At 36.2% G+C, this 23,090-nt stretch overlaps 1 protein-coding gene across 11 annotated transcripts in view; it reads right to left on the reverse strand.

Moving 5' to 3' along the window:
- Positions 1-23,090, reverse strand: part of synj1 (synaptojanin 1) — an 83,480-nt gene that overhangs the window by 59,134 nt on the left and 1,256 nt on the right. For 10 of the 11 annotated variants that reach the window (XM_069888764.1, XM_069888765.1, XM_069888763.1 and 7 more), the window contains exons 2-5: positions 22,763-22,908; positions 2,503-2,589; positions 2,008-2,275; positions 765-990 (exon numbers count right to left, since the gene is read on the reverse strand). In XM_069888764.1, coding sequence (XP_069744865.1) covers positions 765-990; positions 2,008-2,275; positions 2,503-2,589; positions 22,763-22,892 — 711 coding nt within the window. In that variant the 5' untranslated portion in view covers positions 22,893-22,908. Of the gene's footprint in view, positions 1-764; positions 991-2,007; positions 2,276-2,502; positions 2,590-22,762; positions 22,909-23,090 lie in introns of those variants that run through there. The other variant, XM_069888770.1, reaches the window with a different exon arrangement.

Raw genomic sequence — 23,090 nt, forward strand, 5'->3', positions numbered from 1 at the left:
TTCTCCAAATTCTATCAAAGCCCTAGAATTTCTTCCCAATGGACACAACCCTGTTAACTCCACTGAAGAATTTTATGTATTTCAACATATAGGAAATCAGTTAATCCAGCAGGCTCAGGACTTTCATGGTGCTGGAATGACTGTTTTCAGTCCTATTGGATATTATTCCCATTAATGTCTTAACAACTTTTTAATTCACTTTTTTTTTTAAATTACACAGCAGGACAATAACATTTTCCAGTGAATCTGGCAAGTCAACATGGGAATGGGGCACCTGGAAACTTTAAAGGGAGTATGAGAAACATTGCACAGTAAACCAGATGCTGAACCACTGGGATTTCTGACTGAGAGGATAGCAGATTAGTTGAGTTCCACATTATATTGAGTGAGGGCTTATTCTACTTACTCTTGCCTTGTAAGTTAATCTCCTTACCTCATGTATCAATCTGGTCACGGGTTAAGCATGTTAAGAGGAGACTTGTCCGGACCATCAATACCAGCACTGACAGTGACCCATTTATCTCATGTAAAATGCTATACATTTTGAGCTCAGCAGTCTATCTCATAGGGAAGATAAAGGACTTCATTTTCAGTCACAACTTTGTTGGTTTTGCAATCTTGTTTACAGATTAGGTGAACTTTATATCTTTGCACCTACTTTTGGGAATTCTTTATCCTGTCCATGAAAATAATGGGTTATTTCATTTATAATACCCATCAAATAAGCATCATCAAAAGAAAGGACCACCTCAAAAATATCTTACCTGTTCTGTTTCAACAAAGTTTGCCACATGTCCATCATCATTTGTTCCCCGTACATTGAATCTTGTGCCAGCTCTTTCACAGCTGAGACGAGAAATTAAGCAGGCTTTTGCTTGTTTATGAGCAGCATAGATGGTCCTGATTTCCACTCCTCCGCACATAATTCTCAGTACCCATTCATCACAATTCACATCATAATGTTTCAGGTGCAAATGCAATGCTTGGTTCCTAGGTGACATAAAAAATTAACTTTATTTTTTTTGCCTAGGAGTTCCAATTCTAGCAAAACATATTAGAAGAACATTGAATTGTAAAAACTAATTGAATAAAGCTCTCTCAATACTCTACTTTGTTTTTAAACTAATCTCAATGTCTTCAACTGTAACAGAGGTAACAACTATTATATGAACAGAGAAGCTGGCCTTTGCCATTTAGAACAGTGGTAAAGAAGGGCACGGGGTGGGGGGAGCTGAAATATGACAAATTTTTCAGGCAACTAAATTTAAATGTTGACTCCATCAGTTATCAGGCAAGTCGGTGGATGAGAATATCAATTCTCAAGCACAACAGCCAAAACAATTTGATGTCCTGAGATGATGAAACTTAGGCCAGAGACAAGAGGACAGAGAGACATGGCAGATGGAGCCTAATTTCATTAAAAGGAAGATCTGCACACCCAGGCCAGGTTGCATCACCTCAGTTAAATGTGGCTGTTACTGTAATAATTGAGAGACATTGAAATTTGTTCCTCTTTGTCGTCCACCAAACCTACCTTAAATTGTACACAAATGATTAAACAAGTGTTGGCTTTGAGATGCCAAGGAATTAATTTGGGGTTTCATAATAAGGAATATAATTTAGAAGTAATTATTAATGTATTGTTATTATGATTTTCTCAGCTGCCACCAAGTCATACTTCATTTCAATGCAATGCAGTTCAGAGCCTGTGATTTGCATATTTTCAATATCCATCAGTTTATATTGAAAACCTAGTTTCAATATCCATCATCTCTAATCAAAGAGCTGAAAATCATTAAGAGAAGGATCCTCCTAAATATACAGACATACAGTTAGTCAGCAAAACCTTGTTTATCTCAATGGCTTCCAAATTCTTGCACTTATTTATTTTTTTCTAAGAGGTCTGCAATTTAAAAAAAAAAGGTTGCAAATAACTGTAAATGCACCAATCTTTATTATCATGTTGTGGTAGATCAATTTTATGGATTTGTACAACAACCAACTTACCAAAAAAATCGATTATCCGTTGTATGCTCTTGTATTCTACGATGAGCATTCAAACTCAAGTCCAGACTGACGCCACTGGAAGACCAAGCAAAATAGAAGCTTCCAGAATTCAACACTTTGCGTACCTCGGAGATGCGTTCCTCGTCCAAAGGCTCATTTCGAAGAGAAATGAATTCTGTAGAAGTGACTCTGAACACTTCAGAATCCTGTATCTTTCCCACCGACATGCAGCCAGTTACCAGCACAAGGTAATGTAACATATTGTCATCTATGAAATAGAGATACACATGTTTGTAGACATAAAAATTAGCCACATCTCTTAGTTAAATTAAAACATCAAACATTTCAGGCCATTGAAAAAGGAGAATTGTTTCCTCAACTTATTTACTTTTGTAAAAAAATTACATTTAATATGATTGTGGTAAATACTAAAATTAGTTATAACTTAGTCACAAAGTCACCTTTGCTACTTACCGAGATACTAAGGCTACTTACCTAGATTCAATCTCAAAACACCCAAAAGGCCATAAGCATCGAGGAGCTTCAGGTACATGTTTTTGATAGACTCCTTCTCTGCTGATGCTATATGAAACAAAGTAAAATTTAAAGTCAAACAGCAAAGGTTGACCTACAAAGTTTTACAAATATTTATTTTTAAAGAGAATATAATTAGATTCACTTTTACCTATACTGGTTCCTAAACAATATCAGAGAAAAAAAAATGTACAAAAACTAATCAAAAAGAATGAAAGGCATATCAAAGGATGGTATGCCAGGGGTTCAGGAGGAAACAAAAGGGGAAGGTTTTGCTGCCATCGTAAGTGTTGCAATGTACAGAGTAGCACTAGTTACTTGCAACGTACATTAAGATAAAAAACAAAGAATTTGGAATTGATTTGGAGGATGTACAAAAAAGATTTGTTAAGATAGCTCTAGCCGTAGCAAAAAAATGTATTATGTCCACCTGGAAATTGGAAGATAATTTGAAAATACAACAATGGTATATAGAAATGAATAAATGTATTCCATTAGAAAAAATAACATATAGTTTAAGAAATAATATTGAAATATTCGAACAAATATGGGAGCCTTACATTAAATACAATAGCGAAAACCTACCGGGGACAAACATTACCTAAGTTGATGGAAGGAGAAGGAAAGAAAAGAATGGACTCAGTAGAATTTCTGGTGTATTTTTGTTGAGTGACAACATTGTCTGACTGGTTTAATGCAACCTAGATTGTATACCTAAAATGGATGAGAGGGGGGGGGGTGGGGAGGTGGCTTGGGAGGAGGGAGGTGGGGGGGAGAAAAAGGCACTGTATATGTGTGAAAAAGAAAAAGTGTATATCATGGCTAATGTGATTTATGGTGTGAAAAATAAAAAAATTTTAAAAAAAAGATGGAACATCCAAGGATGGAGGAAGAGATTAAAAGTTTTCTAACCAATTAGACAATTTCAATCAGATGTACATGCAGAGACAGCAAAGATGGGCAAAACAAAATGGAACTGAATGGTCCCAGATACAAGAGTCTCAGGTCTGAACAAATTGTGGTGCTTTGCAGGATGGATGATTTGAGAAATAAAATTTGGAGGATAAAGGTATAGTTGGCAAGAGGCAAGCAATCAAAACACAGAAATGCTAGAGGAACTCAGCCAGTCTCTCAGTGTCCATATGAGGAAAAGGTATTTTTTGACATTTTGGGCCTGAGCCCTCCCTCAAGATATCTGCGAGACTGGCAGAGTTCCTTTGGCATTTCTGTGTTTTGACAACAATCACAGGGTCTGCAATCTTTTGTGTTTCACCCCAAGAGGCAAATAACATTGTGAAGGTGAAAGCATAGGCTCTGAATGATGGGTAAATCACCCTAGCTTTGAATACCATCAGTTATAATGTGGCCTTGCTTTAGAGTTAACCTTCATGTGTTGTTGGGTCAGCATATGGGGCACAGCAACAAAGATATCAAATAATTCAGTTCTTACTACTCAGCTTTGAAGAAATTCTGACATTTCTTTGACAGGCAGTCAGATAGTTCATTGGTTTTCATAGAGTTAAATAAAGGTAATTGAGAGGCAGGATGTCATCAGCATGAATGACAAAGGTTCTTATGAATGAGGTAACTATAAAATAACACACAGAAAAGGAATACAAGGTTTTTAGGGGTTTCAAATTTAATATTCTAACTTTTGCTATTTTTGAAGATGATTCATAAGAGGGTCAAGTCAATATGCAAGTTTTCAATAATCTCAACTGAAAATACAAAAAGAATGTTCTGGAATAGACATTTACATTTCAAGATGGCCACTGGCAATATCCTATTCATTAAATTTTAAATATCGGTCTCAGAATCTATTTTTTTTTAAATCAAGACTTAAGAACATATCCACACTGAAGCATCAAAAGAATACTTTAGTGGAATTACATTTACCAAAATGCCATTTTAAATTGAAATGGTAAATGAGGCTTTCTGTGAATCAAAAAAAGGGATAATAACAGAAAAAAAAGGGAAACATTGTCTGTACCCTCATTTTCCCTCAATCAGAAGCTAAAACTTAATTTATAACACTGGTCAATTCTAAGTCATATGGAACACTACTATGTTCCTTTGTGGCAATAATACTACATTTGAAAAATATTTTGAAATTTATTATTTTTCTTTACTTTTCAGCTTTCTGTGTCTGTGGAAAAAATGATCAATATTCATAAGACTGTGATCATGAATACAAAGCATTCAATCAACACTATCAAACAGGGTTATTTAGATAGATAATGGAGCACACTTTTGCATCTTAACTTCTAACAATAATGGGTGAATAATTATTGCTGTCAGAAAATGTAATTATTGAACTTTAGTTATTTGGAAGGTTCTTCGTTCCATTTGCAAAGATTCAAAAATAATAACAGTAACACCATACAATAAAAAAAATGTATTTCATGGTAAAAATTATGACCATTTAGTAATTCAGTATTGCAAACACCTGGTTTATTCTGGTGAAACAAAATATCTGAATAGTTTGAGATCAATGAATTTGAGATCTGAATAGTTTAAGATCATTAATAATTCAATGAAAGTTCCAAGAGTGAAATAGATGTTCAAAAATGAATGTTCAAGTATAAAATTATGGTTCCAGCATAATTTGTATAATGTAAACATTTGTAAGTAGTTTATAAAAGCCATGTGTATTGTTAGCTCCAGGATTAAAGATGTAATTACTCAATAATTTTAAAGTTCTATATGACAGCGCACCTACTTGATATTTTTGAGCATTTAAGAGCATGTACATTTTTATTTTATTTTTTGGATGTAAATTTCTGAAATTCATTGTTCTTGTTCATTAGAATATTTTTCTTCTGCACCCAATCTGATTGCCAAAGACAAATAAACATGTATTTTGGTCATGAGGCAATTCATGTTCAGTTCTGGCATGAAACAATCTTTTCTCTCCTTCCCTAATAATAAGATATCATGGCAACTGCAGTACTAAAAGTAGAAAATGCAAATCTGTGACAGAATTTTCTTTTTTGAATATGAGAAGCTTTCTGCCATTATTCTGCAAATGCAAGCAGTGGTAGTGAAGGCTAGTACAATTGGGACATTTAAAGGAATCAGGCAAATGGATGCAAGAAAACTAAAGGCTTACGGGTGTGAGATTTTAAAAAAAGGGTTAGATTGTTGAGTAGGTTCATATATGTTGGCACAACATATTGGGCCAAAGGGCCTTGTACTGAGCTGAAATGTTCTATGTTTTTATAATCTTACCGTTTTAAACAAGAACCCAGAAGAAATCCTGCAACTATTTTGCCTTTTTCAATATCCTGCTATGCAATACCCTTGCAAGAAGGAAACTTCATTTGCCTATGAAAAGAAAGTAATTTTCAAGTGTGTAACCCCTGCTGCTTCTCCATCTCTGAACCCTGACTAAACTAGTAGTGAAGAATCTTCAACATCAAATAAAAAAATGTTTGATTGGGATAAATAATTGCATGTTAAATGATCCATTTTGTTTATTAATTGCTTTAGGTTATCAGATTGCAATTTTTAATTGCCTCTTCATTTTGGCACTGACTGAACCAGAAAATGTGATCCATACTATATTGGGGCAGCACAGTTAGCGCAACATTATTATAGCGCCAGCGACCCGGGTTAGACTCCAATGCTCTCTGTGTTGTGTGTGGGCTTCGTCTGGGTACTCCGTCCAGTTTCCTCCCATCTTACAAAATGTACAGGGATTGTAGATTAATTGGGATATTTGGGCAGCACAGCTCATAGGCCAGAAGGCCCTGTTACTATGCTGTGCATCTAAATTTAAAATTTAGATTTGTGAGTTTCATTTCATTCATCTAAAAATAATCTGCCATTGATCTATTTCTAACCTATTTTAAAAGTTTAATAAATTTACTTAGATTTATTTCCATGAAACATGCCAACAACATTTTCCTGATGGTTCCAAATAACATTCACGAACCCGAAGTACAGTGCAATTCAAAACAAACCATGGGAATCAAAATGCAACATAACAATGAAAAGCTCCTTACAATAATTTATAGTTTGATTTTATATTCTTGGCTTTCTCATCTACCTAAAGACAGCATCTGAAGTGAGAAATAGAATTGTTACTCTAACTGCAAATTATTTTTCAGGTTGATTAGAACATTGTTTGATATGCCAGGATCTTGGTGCACCAAAAAAAAAATCAAAATTTGTCCCTTAAAGCCTCGAGGAAACAATTAAAAACTGATTTAAATTACTTAAATATTATAAGTTCAGGATAAAGATACAGAGGAATCTATGCCCTACTGAAGCAGGTCATATGGCTAATTGTAAGCATAACGCCTAAAAAAACACTAATCCAACTTTGCAGCTCTCTCCATAATCTTGCAAGTCACTGCAGTTTAAATACAATATGACAAGGCTTCTTGTTTACATATGATTTCATGCAATGACCACCAGATTCCCTTCAACCTTTTAATTGAAAACATTCCTTTGCAACCACCCTTCAATATTTATATTGCTTTCAAATTCATAATTCATGGTACCATATGATTTTTCCAAGGAGAAATTAGTTCATAGTTCATCAAACACAGAAAAAATACTGACTAATTGGAATGGTTCAGATTGTTCCCCAACTCATCTACAATTTTTAACTATGCATCAAATTTGGGAGGGAGCCCAAAAAAAGGAATTAGCCCATTATTTTTACACTGTGACACTTAGCTCTTATCATCACAGCCAAGAGAAACAATATGGTAATAATTTGAGACAGATTTAATACCAGAAATGTGCTACAAACATGCAAAGCCACAAAGCAAATATTGGATAGACAGAAAGACAAAATTAAAACATACAGCAGGTACATAGAACCAAGATGGCTAAATGTATCGTGGATGGCAATGCAAACATCTGAAAAGGACTTTCCAGTGTATGGAAACATTGTGCTATTCCAGATCAGAAAATTATTGCTGCAAAAAGTGCCGAAGACATTGACAGCTCAGAGTAGTCAGGGTAAGCCATACAAAGTAAAAACATAATGCTGGAGAAACTCAGCAGGTCAAGCAGTGTACTTTTTTTTAAAAAATTTTATTTTTCACACTATAAACCATATTGACCAAGATACATACAGACATTTTTTTTTCTTGAATATATAGTGTCATTTTCTCCCCCTTTTCCCCTCTCCCTTCCCTCCCTCCCTCACCCCCTTTCCCATTTATTTGAAGTTCAATCTATAAGACAGATTAAACCCATTAAACAACATTGTCACTTAATAAAAATAAACAAGAAATTTTACTGAGTCAGTTCTTTTCGTTGTCTTCTCCTTCTGTCATTTTAGGTGGTGGAAGTCCATGGTAGGATTTCTCTATTGTATTTTATGTACGGCTCCCATATTTGTTCGAATATTGTGATGTTATTTCTTAAATTATGTTATTTTTTCTAATGGAATACATTTATTCATTTCTATGTACCATTGTTGTATTCTCAAGTTGTCTTCTAATTTCCAGGTTGACATAATACATTTTTTTGCTACAGCTAAGGCTATCATAACAAATCTTTTTTGTGCTCCATCCAAATCTAGTCCAAATTCTTTATTTCTTATATTACTTAGGAGGAAGCTCTCTGGGTTTTTTTGGTATATTGCTTTTTATGATTTTATTTAATATCTGGTTTAGATCTTCCCAAAATTTTTTCACTTTCTCACATATCCAAATTGCATGAATTGTTGTTCCCGTTTCCTTTTTACAGCAAAAACATCTGTCTGATACTGTTGGGTCCCATTTATTTAACTTTTGAGGTGTGATGTATAGCCTGTGTATCCAGATATATTGCATCATGCGTAACCTCGTGTTTATTGTATTTCTCATAGTTCCGGAGCATAGCTTTTCCCATGTTTCATTCTTTATCTTTATGTTTAGATCTTGTTCCCATTTTTGTTTAGGTTTACCGTTTGTTTCCTCGTTCTCCTTTTCTTGCAGTTTGATGTACATGTTTGTTACAAATTTTTAAATTATCATTGTGTCTGTAATCACATATTCAAAATTGCTTCCTTCTGGTAACCTCAGATTGTTTCCCAATTTATCCTTCAAGTAGGTTTTCAGTTGGTGGTATGCAAACATTGTATCGTGAGTTATATTATATTTATCCTTCATTTGTTCAAAGGATATTAATTTATTTCCCGAAAAACAATTTTCTATTCTTTTGATCCCTTTTCTCTCCAATTCTCTAAAGGAAAAGTTATCGATTGTGAAAGGGATTAGTTGATTTTGGGTCAATATTAGTTTTGGTAGTTGGTAATTTGTTTTATTCCTTTCTATATGAATCTTCCAAATGTTGAGCAGATGATGCAATACCAGTGAATTCCTACGTTGCACCAATTTTTCATCCCATTTATATAGTATATGTTCAGGTAGCTTCTCCCCTATTTTATCTAGTTCTAATTTGGTCCAATCTGGTTTTTCCCTTGTTTGATAAAAATCTGATAGGTATCTTAATTGTGCGGCTCTATAATAATTCTTAAAGTTTGGTAGTTGTAAGCCTCCTTGTTTGTACCATTCTGTTAAGTTATCTAGTGCTATCCTCGGTTTCCCCCCTTTCCATAAGAATTTCCTTATTATTTTCTTTAACTCCTTGAAGAATTTCTCTGTTAGGTGAATTGGTAATGACTGAAATAGGTATTGTATCCTTGGGAAAATGTTCATTTTAATACAGTTTATCCTTCCTATCAGTGTTAGTGGTAAGTCTTTCCAATGCTCTAAGTCGTCTTGTAATTTTTTCATTAATGGATGATAATTTAGTTTATATAGATGGCCGAGATTTTTATTTAGTTGTATACCTAGGTATCGCATTGCTTGTGTTTGCCATCTAAATGGTGATTCTTTCTTAAACTTTGTGAAATCCGCATTATTCATTGGCATTGCTTCACTTTTATTTGCGTTGATCTTGTACCCCGATACTTCTCCATATTCCTTCAATTTCCTATGTAATTCTTTTATTGATATTTCTGGTTCTGTTAAGTATATTATAACGTCATCTGCAAATAGACTGATTTTATATTCCTACTCTTTTATTTTTATCCCTCTTATTTTATTTTCTGTTCTTATCAGTTCTGCTAGTGGTTCTATAGCTAACGCGAACAGTGAGGGAGATAGTGGACATCCCTGCCTTGTTCATCTGCTTAAATTGTTTTGATATATATCCATTTACTGTCACTTTCGCCAATGGCCCCTTAAATAATGCTTTAATCCAATTAATACATTTCTCTGGTAAGCTGAATTTTTGTAGTACTTTGAATAAATAATTCCATTCTACTCTGCGTCTAAAGCAACCGCTATTGTTGGAGTTTTATTTCCTTCTACTGCATGAATTAAGTTAATAAATTTACAGATATTGTCCGCTGTTTGTCTTTTTTTAATAAATCCAGTTTAGTCTAGATTTACTATTTTTGGTACATAGTCGGCGGCCAATCTGTTGGCTAATAGTTGAGCTATTATCTTAAAATCTGTTTTAAGTAGAGATATTGGTCTAAATATGACACTGGTGCTAGTGGATCTTTGCCTGTCTTTGGTATTACTGTAATTATTGCTGTTTTGCATGAACCTGGTATGTTTTGTGTTTTATCAATCTGGTTGATTACTTCCAGGAGGGGAGGAATTAATAAGTCTTTAAACGTTTTATAGAATTCTATTGGGAATCCATCCTCTCCTGGTGTTTTATTGTTCGGTAGTTTTTTTAATATCTCCTGTAATTCTTCTATTTCAAATAGTTTTATTAATTTATTTTGCTCCTCTGTTTGTAATTTCGGTAGTTCAATTTTAGTTAGAAATTCATCTATTTTGTCTTCTTTCCTTTCGTTTTCAGTTTGATATAGTTGCTCGTAGAATTCCCTGAAGTTTTCATTGATCTCCATTGGATTATATGTAATTTGTTTGTCCTTTTTCCTTAATGCCAATACCATTCTTTTAGTTTGTTCTGTCTTAAGCTGCCACCCTAGAATTTTGTGCGTTTTTTCTCCTAGCTCATAATATTTGTTTTGTCTTCATTATGTTCTTCTCCACCTTATGTTTGTAGTGTTTCATATTTTATTTTTTTTATCTGCCAATTCTCTTCTTTTAGTTGTATCTTCCTTTATTGCCAATTCTTTTTCTATATTTGTTATTTCCCTTTCCAACTGTTCTGTTTCCCGATTGTAGTCCTTCTTCATCTTAGTTACATAACTTATTATTTGCCCTCTGATGAACGCTTTCGTTGTGTCCCATAGTATAAACTTATCTTTCACTGATTCCGTATTTATTTCAAAGTACATTTTAATTTGTCGTTCAATGAATTCTCTAAAATCCTGTCTTTTAAGTAGCATGGCATTTAATCTCCATCTATACATTCTTGGTGGGATGTCCTCTAGCTCTATTGCCAATAACAGGGGTGAGTGGTCCGATAATAGTCTAGCTTTATATTCCGTTTTCCTAACTCTCCCTTGAATGTGGGCTGATAACAGGACTAGGTCTATCCTTGAGTATGTTTTGTGTCTACCCGAATAATATGAATATTCCTTTCCCTTTGGGTGTTGTTTCCTCCATATATCCAAAAGTTGCATTTCTTGCATCGATTTAATTATAAATTTCGTTACTTTGTTCTATCTGTTAGTTTTTTTTCCCAGTTTTATCCATGTTTGAGTCCAAATTAAGGTTAAAATCCCCTCCTATTAGTATGTTCCCTTGTGTATCTGCTATCTTCAAAAAGATATCTTGCATAAATTTTTGATCTTCTTCATTGGGTGAGTATGCATTGAGTATATTCCAAAACTCCGAATATATCTGACATTTTATCATTACATATCTCCCTGCTGGATCTATTATTTCCTCTTCTATTTTGATTGGTACATTTTTATTGATTAATATAGCTACTCCTCTGGCTTTTGAATTATATGATGCTGCTGTTACATGTCCTATCCAATCTCTCTTTAATTTCTTGTGTTCCACTTCAGTTAGATGTGTTTCTTGTACAATGCTATATCAATTTTTTTCTTTTTTCAGTAAATTTAAGTTTCTTCCTTTTGATTTAGTTATGTATTCTATTAATATTTAAAGTCATATAGTTTAACATAGTCATTTCATACTTTGTTTATCTTTCCTTTCCATTTCCTCATCACCACCTTCCCTTCTTATCCATTTCTGCTTTCTTTTTTTGAACACATTATAAGACAACATTTCTAAAACAAAATATTTCCACTATTCTCATATCTCATATTCCTTTAACCCCAATAGTCCCTCCCCTTTCTGAGTTGCCCTTTGTTCCTTGTCGGGCAACCACATCTCCCCTCTCCATTTGGATTTGCGAATCCGCTCGCAAGCGTCAACTGATTTCACAGTGACTGTTATTCTTCCCCATCCAGCCCCCCCAGAAAAGATTTTAATCTTCATATATAACAAAGGTCACTCTCTTAATTCCCTCCTTACTTCCCTTTCTTTCCCTTCTTAGTTCTTACTTATACTCTATTTTTTATATATATAGTTTGTTGTCATTTTTGTTTTGTTACATCTCTTCATTCTGTCTGTTTTGTAGTTGTTCTGCAAATTTTCGTGCTTTTTCCGGATCCGAGAATAGTTTGCCTTGCTGCCCCGGGATAACTATTTTAAGTACTGCTGGGTATTTTAACATAAATTTATAACCTTTTTTCCATAGGGTCGTTTTTGCTGCATTAAACTCCTTCCACTTCTTCAGGAGTTCAAAACTTATATCTGGATAGAAAAAAATTTCTTGACCCTTGTATTCCAGTGGTTTTTTGACTTCTCTTATTTTTTTCATTACCTTCTCCAATATATTTTCTCTTGTTGTATATCTTAGGAATTTTACTAGAATGGATCTTGGTTTTTGTTGTGGTTGTGGTTTAGGGGCTAATGTTCTGTGTGCCCTTTCTATTTCCTTTTCTTCCTGTAATTCTGGTCTTCCTAGGACCCTGGGGATTCATTCTTTTATAAATTCTTTCATATTTTTGCCTTCTTCATCTTCCTTAAGGCCCACTATCTTTATATTGTTTCTTCTATTATAATTTTCCATTATATCTATCTTCTGAGCTAACAGCTCCTGTGTCTCTTTAACTTTTTTTAATCAGATTCTTCTAATTTCTTTTTTAAATCATCTACTTCCATTTCTACGGCTGTTTCTCGTTCTTCCACCTTGCCTACTCTTTTTCCTATATCTGTCGTGATCATCTCTAATCTATTCACTTTTTCTTCTGTACTTTTTATTCTTCTTTTTATTTCATTGAATTCTTGTGACTGCCATTCTTTTACTGTTTCCATACATTCTTTAAAAAAAAATATATCCATGTACTTGCCCTTCCCTTCATCTTCCATTTCTCTGTTTTCTTCCTCCTCTTCTTCTGAGTCCACTCCTGGATCTGTGTCCTTTACCTCTGTCTCTTCTGGTTTTCTTGTTGGGTTGTTTATTTTAGTTTGTTGGGTATTTTTGTTTCTATTATTTTTATTAAAAGTGTCTTGGTGTTGGTCTTCTTCCTCTGGGTTGGTCATCTGTTGTTTCTTTGATTTCCTATTTTTATTCTCTTCCTTCTTGTTCTCGTTATTTTCTATGTTTTCCTGTTGAGAGTCTTGCTGTTGTGTTGTACTTGTCTGTTTCAGCTGTGGAGATTTACTCCTCAGCTGGTCCCCCCTCCCATTGGTGTTGTTTTTTGTCTTGCGCATCGCGCATGCACGAATCCTCGCGCATGCGCGATGCGCACTTTTGTTTGGCTCCGTGAGCCATTTTTGTAGTCCTGAGTTCGGGGTTTCCACTGACCTCAGGGAGCGGGCTTCTCTCTCCACGGCGGGCCTCCTCGTACCGGTAAGGCCTTCACCTTCCTCCTCCGACGTCCTTCCTTCTTCTTTTCTTCCCGATGTTTTTGGTTTCTCTTTCTTTGCTGCCATTTTCTCCACACTTTAACTTCAATTTGTTGTGGTTTCTGAGTTAGTGGCTTTGTTTTTTCTCTACCTTTTTTTTTAAACTTTTCTGGAGAGGGCTGGAGTTCCCCTACCGGCCACTACTCCATCACGTGACTCCTCCGTCAAGCAGTGTACTTTACGTACATTGACCTTGACAAAATGTAGTTAAGTGCTTGAACAAAATATAAAATCAGGGTAAAATACAGAACATCAAATGAACACGATACATTTAGTGCCGAAGTGGTCAAACCAGTGGGAGGAACTACTTGAAGATGCATCTACACCACGATATTGGTGCAGGTGCAACCAGTGATATTTAATTTTGACTTGGGAGCAACAGGAAGTGCATCTTCTGAGGCAAGCCATCAAAATCAATAAAGTGCTGTAAGAACAAATAGATATGTTATCAAAGAACTACAATAATACAACTGGAGCTGAGGAAGATAGGAGATGGTAGGAATCCTCTCTGAAGGCAGTGAATCCAACAAATGTGAGTGTTACGGAATGGATTTCATTGTAGACCAGGAAAAATCACAGCCACATTTTAGAATATTATTATTCATCAAAAGTTAACATAACTCATGCCATGGGAGTAGCATTCAATGCAAACAATCACTTTCACTTTAGCCTGGCAATTCACTGGTGACTATGTAAAAGTTGTTTGCAGAGCAAGAAAAGAAGAAGTGAAATAAAAATTCAAGGCAGGCAAGTGGAGGCAGCACACGACTTTAACTCAGATTTGCTACCACAAAGAGATACTGACACAGGACATCAGCCTAATGCTGGCAGAATTCAATGGGGAGTTCATACACCACATTCCATAATACCTGAGATCATGACAGAGGAAGTCAGCCCAGACCCAAGCAACAGGCATGGGTTAGATTTGGAAAAATAGTCCTAATCTGTGAGATTTTTTGCTAAAATAACACAAAATGGATTATTGCTTTCAATTTACCCCAATCCCTTATTTGTCATTAAAGGGGGAAATCAACATGCTGTTGAAAGATTGTTTCAATGTAGAAACTTCAATAAACTACTGCTGGAGAGAAATGGACATCCTCTGTACTGTAGTAATGAGCATACAATATACAATGCAATCTTTTTTTCTGGAACATCTTCCAATCTCTTGATTTCTGAGAAGCTCAGTCTTGCTGACTCAGGCCTTCTGTATAAATCCACATTCTCAATTAATGGTGTCCCGGCCACATTTTTTTATAAATCTCTTTTTCAATAAATCTCTCTCTCTTCATTAGCTTTTAAAACTCCACCTTAATACCTAGTTGAATGAAACCATGGGAACCTCTTTGTTTCCCTCACTGAGGTTTTCCAACCATTCTTTTTCACTTCTTAAATTTGTGGCCAGCCAATAAATTTTCAAATCATGAACTAGGACTTCCTGGGAACACAAACACAATAAAAATAAACATTTAACAAATATAAAATAATGCATTGTGATTACTTTCAAAGATTTCAAAATGATGCACATACAAAGGAATGTCAAAAAGCCCCAGAGAATGAAACCACAGGACGAGTAATACTTTGAAAAGCAAAAAAAAAGGTGGAGTATGTAATTTTCATATCAGAATATGTTCTGCAAAAGTCAAATCCACCACTTTATTATGACAGGTTTTAATGAATGAGGCCTTTTTGATATACATGTATCAAGACTTGTTTTGAATTATGAAATGGATTTACACCATGTGCAAATTTTGCAATTAAAAATTGGAATAGAACAAAAATTCATATTTATTTTCTCAATATCAAAGAAGGGGAAGTGAGCATTTAATGTTCATCTTTAATTGCCTCAGGGGGAATGGTTATGAGTTTTCTCCAAGAGCTGGGCATGTTTGCTACAGAAATGTCCACGATAGTCAAGGGGATGTTTTATAATATAGTATATAATGGTGTTGTGCAATAACATAGCTCAGAGACCAGTGAATGGCTTTTCACATGAATATGAACTGCCCACCCTCTCTGGGCCAGTGCAAGTGTTTGGGAATGTGCTGCGAGTGAATACGGCTGGAACAAGGGTCCAGCCAAACAAACTTTGATGCCCCAAGGGCATGTTGCCTAATTTCCTAAAAGTTCCTAATTTCACATATTTGTTCTGTTCAGATAAAAAATTATGCTGGCAGATGAATAACTTTTTTTTTTTAAATATAATTTTCATTCCACATCCGTTTATTAAATTGACAGAATGTGCCATTTACTTAGCAAGAAAAGTTAGATGTCATTATTAAGTGTCGGAAGGAAACTTAGGGATTTAGAGGTAACACAAATAAGAACAGAAGAACATAAGAAATAGGAGCCATTCAGCCTGCCAAGCCTCATCCACCATTCACATAGATCATGGCTGATCTGATAATAGGCTCACTTCCACCTACCTGCCTTTTCCCCAGAGGCCTTATTCCCCTACTATGTAAAAATCTATCCAACCTTGTCTTATATATTTAATGAGGTTACCTCCACTGCTTCAATGGGCAGCGAATATTCACCACCCTCTGGGAAAAGCAGTTCCTCCTCATCTCTGTCCTAAATCTATCACCCTCAATCTTGAGGCTATGTCTCCTAGTTTTGGTCTGCCCTACCAATGGAAACAAGTTACCTACCTCTATTCTATCTATGCCTTTCATAATGTTATGTTTCTATAAAATCCCCTCTCATTCTTCTAAATTCCAGCAAGTACAGTCCCAGATGACTATCTCTAAGCTAAGCCCTTCATCCCTGGAATCAAATTGGTTAATCTCTTGTGAACCACTTCCAAAACCAGTACATCCTTCCTCTAGTAAGGAGTCAACTGTACGCAATACTCTAGATGTGGTTTCACCAGTACCTTGTACAATTGTACCATAGCCTACCTGCTCTTAATAAAATCCCTCTAGCAATGAAAGCCAACATTCCATTGCTTTCTTGATAGCCTGCTGCACCTGCAAACCAACCTTTTGCAATTCATGCGCAGCACTCCCAAGTCCTTTTTCATACCAACATGCTGTTATCACTTCCCATTTAAACAATATTCTGATCTTCTATTTTTCCTTCCAAAGTAGATAAACTCACATTTGCCAACATTGTACTCCATCAGTTAGACCAGGGGTGTCAAACTCAAATTCACAGAGGGCCAAAATTAAAAACTTGGACTAAGTCGTGGGCCAAACTAAATATTTATTGAAAATTTTCAACAACATCTACATGTTTTCTCTACTTTCAACATATGTAATGATAAACTTTTTCTTATTAAAATAAATGTTTAATAATAGTTTTGGTTAAACTCTTTCCAGAAGAAGCATTAACAAATGAGAAATAAAATATTCAATAAATAATATTTCTCTATAGCCTTTAAGCTTTTAAATGTATTTTTTTTTCACAAGCCAACAAGTCAAAAAAATAACAACTTGCTTCAATGAAAATCCAATCTTTCAACTATGAACAGTCCAAAGTTAACCAAAGAAAATATGAATCCAAGTTTAGCTTGCTACACCGTGATTTACTCTGATGCACCTGGGTCTAAACCAGATACTTGGCATCTCTTCTTAGATGCAAGTTCATCAAACTCTGGGTCAGAGTTTGCCTCCCACCTGTCTTGAAAGGTCCTGTTTTCTGTCTTTTGTTTGGCCATTTTTCGTAAGGGGTTTATTACATGTGAGTTGGGCGACAGGTCGCAAATACTAATGAAAGTAAAGAGAGGAGGTGGGGGCGATTGGCGGGCTGACGGGCCGGCGCCAACGCATTTGCAAAGCATTCTGGGATTTGTAGTATTAGCTGTGCATGCGCTATACTGGCGCGGCGACCAGCGGGCCAGCTCTAATACATATTTGATATGATCTTGCGGGCCAAATATAATTATATCACGGGCCAAATCTGGTCCACAGGCCTGAGTGTGACATGAGTGAGCTAGACCCTTTGCGCACTCACTTAACCTATCTTTATATCTCTCTGCAGACTCTCCAATATCCTCTGAACAATTTGATTTTCCACTCAATGAATAAATAACTTCAAAAGGAAGTTGGACACAAGGATGAGTTATGAACTTGTTTTAAAGGATGTGGGCTCAGGCATCTTTAACCTTTTAAAGAGTCAGCCAGGTTGAATGGCTTCCTTTCTGCCGTATGTTTCTACATTTCAGAAATTGTTTGCCATCTCTTTTTTTTTCAAAAAACTAATTTTATAGGAAACTTTGTCAAGGAGCATTTTGATAGAATTGTAAAATTTCAGCAGTGGTGTTATCTCCTCCTTTTAAAACTTGACAAACAAAACCAGATGTGTTTAAATGGAGCTGATCATTCAGGTCCACATTGAGCCCCACATCTCCATCGGGCACACAAAACGGTCAACCAGTTTACCTATCTCGGCTGCACCATTTCATCAGATGCAAGGATCGACAATGAGATAGACAACAGACTCGCCAAGGCAAATAGCGCCTTTGGAAGACTACACAAAAGAGTCTGGAAAAACAACCAACTGAAAAACCTCACAAAGATAAGCGTATACAGAGCCGTTGTCATACCCACACTCCTGTTTGGCTTCAAATCATGGGTCCTCTACCGGCATCACCTATGGCTCCTAGAACGCTTCCACCAGCGTTGTCTCCGCTCCATCCTCAACATTCATTGGAGCGACTTCATCCCTAACATCGAAGTACTCGAGATGGCAGAGGCCGACAGCATCGAATCCACGCTGCTGAAGATCCAACTGCACTGGGTAGGTCACGTCTCCAGAATGGAGGACCATCGCCTTCCCAAGATCATGTTATAAGGCGAGCTCTCCACTGGCCACCGTGACAGAGGTGCACCAAAGAAGAGGTACAAGGACTGCCTAAAGAAATCTCTTGGTGCCTGCCACATTGGCCACTGCCAGTGGGCTGATATCGCCTCAAACCGTGCATCTTGGCGCCTCACAGTTCGGCGGGCAGCAACCTCCTTTGAAGAAGACCGCAGAGCCCACCTCACTGACAAAAGACAAAGGAGGAAAAACCCAACACCCAACCCCAACCAACCAATTTTCCCTTGCAACCTCTGGAACCATGTCTGCCTGTCCCGCATCGGACTTGTCAGCCACAAACGAGCCTGCAGCTGACGTGGACATTACCCCTCCATAAATCTTCGTCCGCGAAGCCAAGCCAAAGAAAAGACATTGAGTTGAAAAGGAGCTCATCATGTGGTAATGATGAATACTTGGGTTATAAACAGGAGTTAATGTGGTTTTTTTAAATGAGATAAAAGATACAGTTTAGGTGTAGCTAACTATTCAGCCCTTCAGCTAACCTACAGGAGTGGCTATAAACTAAAAACATAGGCTAATCCTAACACCAATTCCTTGAAAGAAGTACATTTATTCCTCATGTACAGAAGGAACAAAAATCTATGCAGAAAGTCAGCAATAATACATCCAATCCCTGATAAAACAAAAACTAATTCATCCCTGTGACATTTACTTTCACAAATGTATCTGTCCGTTGTCACTGGCAAGTCCCAGAAATTGATACATTTATTCAAATCTCATGGTTCCAGAAAAATAAAGAACACAGTAACACTACAAGATGTACAAAAAGAATTCTTTGTATTTATTCTTCCCACATTAATTTTAGTTCTAGTTGCAGTCTGCTCCACCTCATGGAGAACTTCTAGCTTAGCTCATCTCCTCGCTATCACATCAGGAAGGTGTGGCTATGGGATCCAACAAATCCAAAGCCATTCACTTTCATGTTCAGGTAATAATGCAGTGTTCTTCGTTTTGGTGTGATGATGATCTCATGAGATGAAGTGGAAGTACGCATATCCAGTCAATTGTGGCAGCAGGGACCACCACCACAAGGTAGAAACTCTATGCCAACTCAGCCACTTCTCCAACTTGAATTGTGCAAATCAGGACTAGGGGAGAAAGAAATGCCATTGAGAGTAGACACTGCGAAGCCACAAGCACCAGGGATCGATAAGATGTGATGGAGAGTAGACAGCTGGATATGGAGATTTGAGCTCGGTTGCGAGAGTGGTAGAGGCATATACACTGGAGGTGGCGCAATCCTTGACTACTCACTGCCTTTCTTAGAATTTGTTTCTTATTTTTTTAATATATATATGTATATAAAATGACACCACAGAATGGTGTTTCGTTGTAAGTCTTTTATAATAGTACGTAAATGAGCTTTCCATTGTTTCTCGGTACATGTGAAAATAAAAAATAATTTTAATAAGCCTTTATGCATTACCACAAATAGAGCAAAAGTATAAAATTATATATTACATATTTTAGTTCTGCAAAAAGACTTGTCACTGGCCAGGAATGTAACTAATTTGTCAACTTATTTAATGAACGAAAGCAAGTTTAATTGACCAAATGGCTTTCTTCTATACTATTTCTCAATGAAGTGTTCCAGACACACCCTGTTTTGTATGGTACACCTCTGTCCTACAACATAATATATACCAGTTATATATCCTAAAAAAGATCTTAAGAAACACTTCAAGAATTGGTGAAAGCCACTTGACCCTGTAGCAATTCTCCAAAAGTGCCATTCAGCAAATATTTATTTTTCAGGCCTTCATTCCATTTTATCTTGAAATTTATTATAAAATCAAGTGCATTCCAGATCATAATTCACCACACAAAAAAAGCATGCTTCTGGTTCTCTTGCCAACTTCCTCAAATTTTTGATCAATGGAAATAATATCTTATTTACTTTCAACTAAAATTTAAGATTTTGAATACTTCTAGCAGGCGACACAGTTGACTTAGCGGTTAGCACAGTGCTGTTACAGCGCCAGCAATCAGGACCGGGATTCAAATCCCAGTGTAAGGAGTTTGTACGTTCTCCCTGTGACTGCATGGGTTTTCCCTGGGGGCTCCAAGTTCCTCCCACGGTTCAAAACTTACTGGGGGTTGTAGGTCAATTGGGCAGCATGTGCTGATAGACCGAAAGGACCTGTTACATTTTTTTAAATTATTATTTTATTTTATCAATTACACTGATTGATCATTCTTCCAACCAAAATTAATTTCTTCATAATTCCTTGCCACTTTTTAAAATCTGTACATCATGCAGAGGAAATATTTTAAGTAAAATTGTCAACAGCACAATGTTTTGAAAAACTAACCTTGCTTCTGCAAAAGCATTTTTGCACTCTCTACCTCAGCAAAAAAAAAAAGCTTTCCTCACAAGATGTACACCTTCGAAAGGTCTGGCTGAATCAGCACAGTAAATGTCACATAACATCAAGTCATCACATTCACTGGACAAGTTGCACAAAATAAATTATAACAGTCTCAAAAAAAAGAGTCCCAACCCAAAATATTGACTGTCCATTTCTCTCCCAAGATGCTTCCTAACCTGCTGAGTCCCTCCAGCTCCTCTTTCTTTGCTCAAGATTCAAGCATCTGCAGTTCTTGTTTCTCCAATGAAATTTCTTTGACTTTCCAGACAACCCACTTAATTCTCTTCTCACATCCAGGTTGAAACAGAGATGAGTCATTGGGTGTTTGCAGCTGCAATGCTTCTCAATTGTTTACCACAGATATGAAATAACTAAAATCAGTTTTGTTGAAGATTTCACCCAATTAGCCCTATGCTTCTCAACAGATTTCAAGGTTCAGTGAAATAGATTATCCATTCAATTAACTTCACTGACTAATGTTCTTTAATATACTTAAAGGAACATGAAAAGCACAATAAAAGTGCAAGTCTGTGTTTTAATTAAATCAACTGTACACTCATTTATGCAGGTATATAAAACAATTAAAAATTCCAAAATTCAAATGGAAAATCTGAAAAAATTGTGAGGCCAAAAAGAGATCATTTTAAATGTTTGTCATTGAGGCACAATCAAAACATAATTCAGTATTCTTGTCAGAAGCCCATTTTTAAATAAACCAATACAGTATATGTAATATTAGGTTATCACCAATGCTAGTTGACCAAACCAAGGTCAGCTCCATAAATACTCTCTGCCTTTGGGGATATCATTTATATTATTCAAAATTGAATTAGCTAAAAATATTTAATTATTATTAAACAGTGGAAATTAGTCACTTTCTACTTTGCAGCATTCATCAGACACAGTAGACAAATTCATCTTCTTTGTTTTCCATCCATTGTCCTTTATACCCTCAGATAGCAACATTATTTTTCCAAGCCTTGTAGATAAGTTTATAGAAACTAACAACTGCACTGCAATGCTTCAAATTAGTAAGGCACATATTTTTGTCTGCAATTTCCCCATGCATCAATTTCCCAAGAACAACACTTGATCAACACTCTCAAACATTAAATATTCATGATGATTTGCTGCAGACACAGGAATTTGGTGGAAATTGAAGCCATGATTCTTTTTGCAATCAATAAGAATCCAGTACCAGGGGCACAATTTCAGAATAAGAGGAGGCCATTTAGGATGGAGACAAAAATAAATTTCTACTCAGGAGGATGATAAGCATTTGGAATTCTTTACTCTGGACCATTTTAGAGACTTAATCATTTGGGTTCATTCAAAACATGGACATGGATTTCAGTACATTATAGGAATCAAGAAATATGGGATTAGTAAATTTTCTCTGCACTCTTTCAATCTTATTGATATCTTTCCTGTAGTTCATTATCTCAGAAGATCTTTCCTGGAACCAACACACCAATGGTATCATGAAGAAAGCCTCTACTTCCTCAGGAGTTTGTGGAGGAGCTAGTGGAGTTGTTCAAGTGAACCGGTACGAACTTGAAGGGCCGACATGACCTTTTTCCGTGCTGTAAACGGTTATATGGTTAAAGTGGGACTGAGAAAGAAAATCTGCCAAGGGAAGCAAGCTCAACGCTGGTGTTCCACCACACCACCCTCCCCTCCCTCACCCCGTCACTGCTGCCATTCCCATTTCTTATGTCACAATATTGTAACCTCAAAATATGTTGACCATACAAGTGAATTTCTCCACCAAAACCTCAAGTGAAATAACTTGTCTTAACACAGGGCAGTGGTTAAGGCTAAAATACATCAAGTTATTCCTCTCTCAGCAATATGATGAATTCTGAAAGAAGCATGATGTCTGCTTACATGGAGGAAGGAAATCACAATCCAGAAAGTCAGACTTTTCATGTTCAAAGAAAGGCAAGAATGTCGTTAATGCACATTCAGATATTAAGTGTATAAAGGATTAGCTTCTTCAAGGAGAATGTTCATTCTCTGTAAAATTGGCCCTTTGAAGTATTGAAGACAAATTCATGTTTTTATTCATTAGCATCGAGTTACCAGAAACACCACAATCAAGAGGGCACTGCGTCCTAGTCCATTGAAACACAAAACCCCCAAAAAAACCCCAGAGACAACCGACAATTTATTACTCACAAAGAATAGCCACGGCTCCCGATTCAAACATCAAACAATCCTCTCGATTTCGAGTTTCTACGATGACACTATAAGGAGTCTGTGGTGGATCAAGTTTGTGATAGATCCGGTATCCTTTACTGAATGCCATCTTTTCTCCAATAAGCCTACCGCCGGAGAGAAAGAAAGCACATACTTTAGAACGGGCAGTGGCTCTTCGAACACAAGCCTGTCAAACCACACTCTCATGTTCAAAGGTCAAGTGTCCGTCCTTTTGCAAATTTGCTTTGCCTTGCAGGGTGAGGGTGGGGGGGGGGGGGGGATGCATTATTTAACCAAGTCACGTTTG

The sequence above is a fragment of the Narcine bancroftii genome, chromosome 7 (genome assembly GCF_036971445.1).
Source record: "Narcine bancroftii isolate sNarBan1 chromosome 7, sNarBan1.hap1, whole genome shotgun sequence".
NCBI lineage: Eukaryota > Metazoa > Chordata > Chondrichthyes > Torpediniformes > Narcinidae > Narcine > Narcine bancroftii.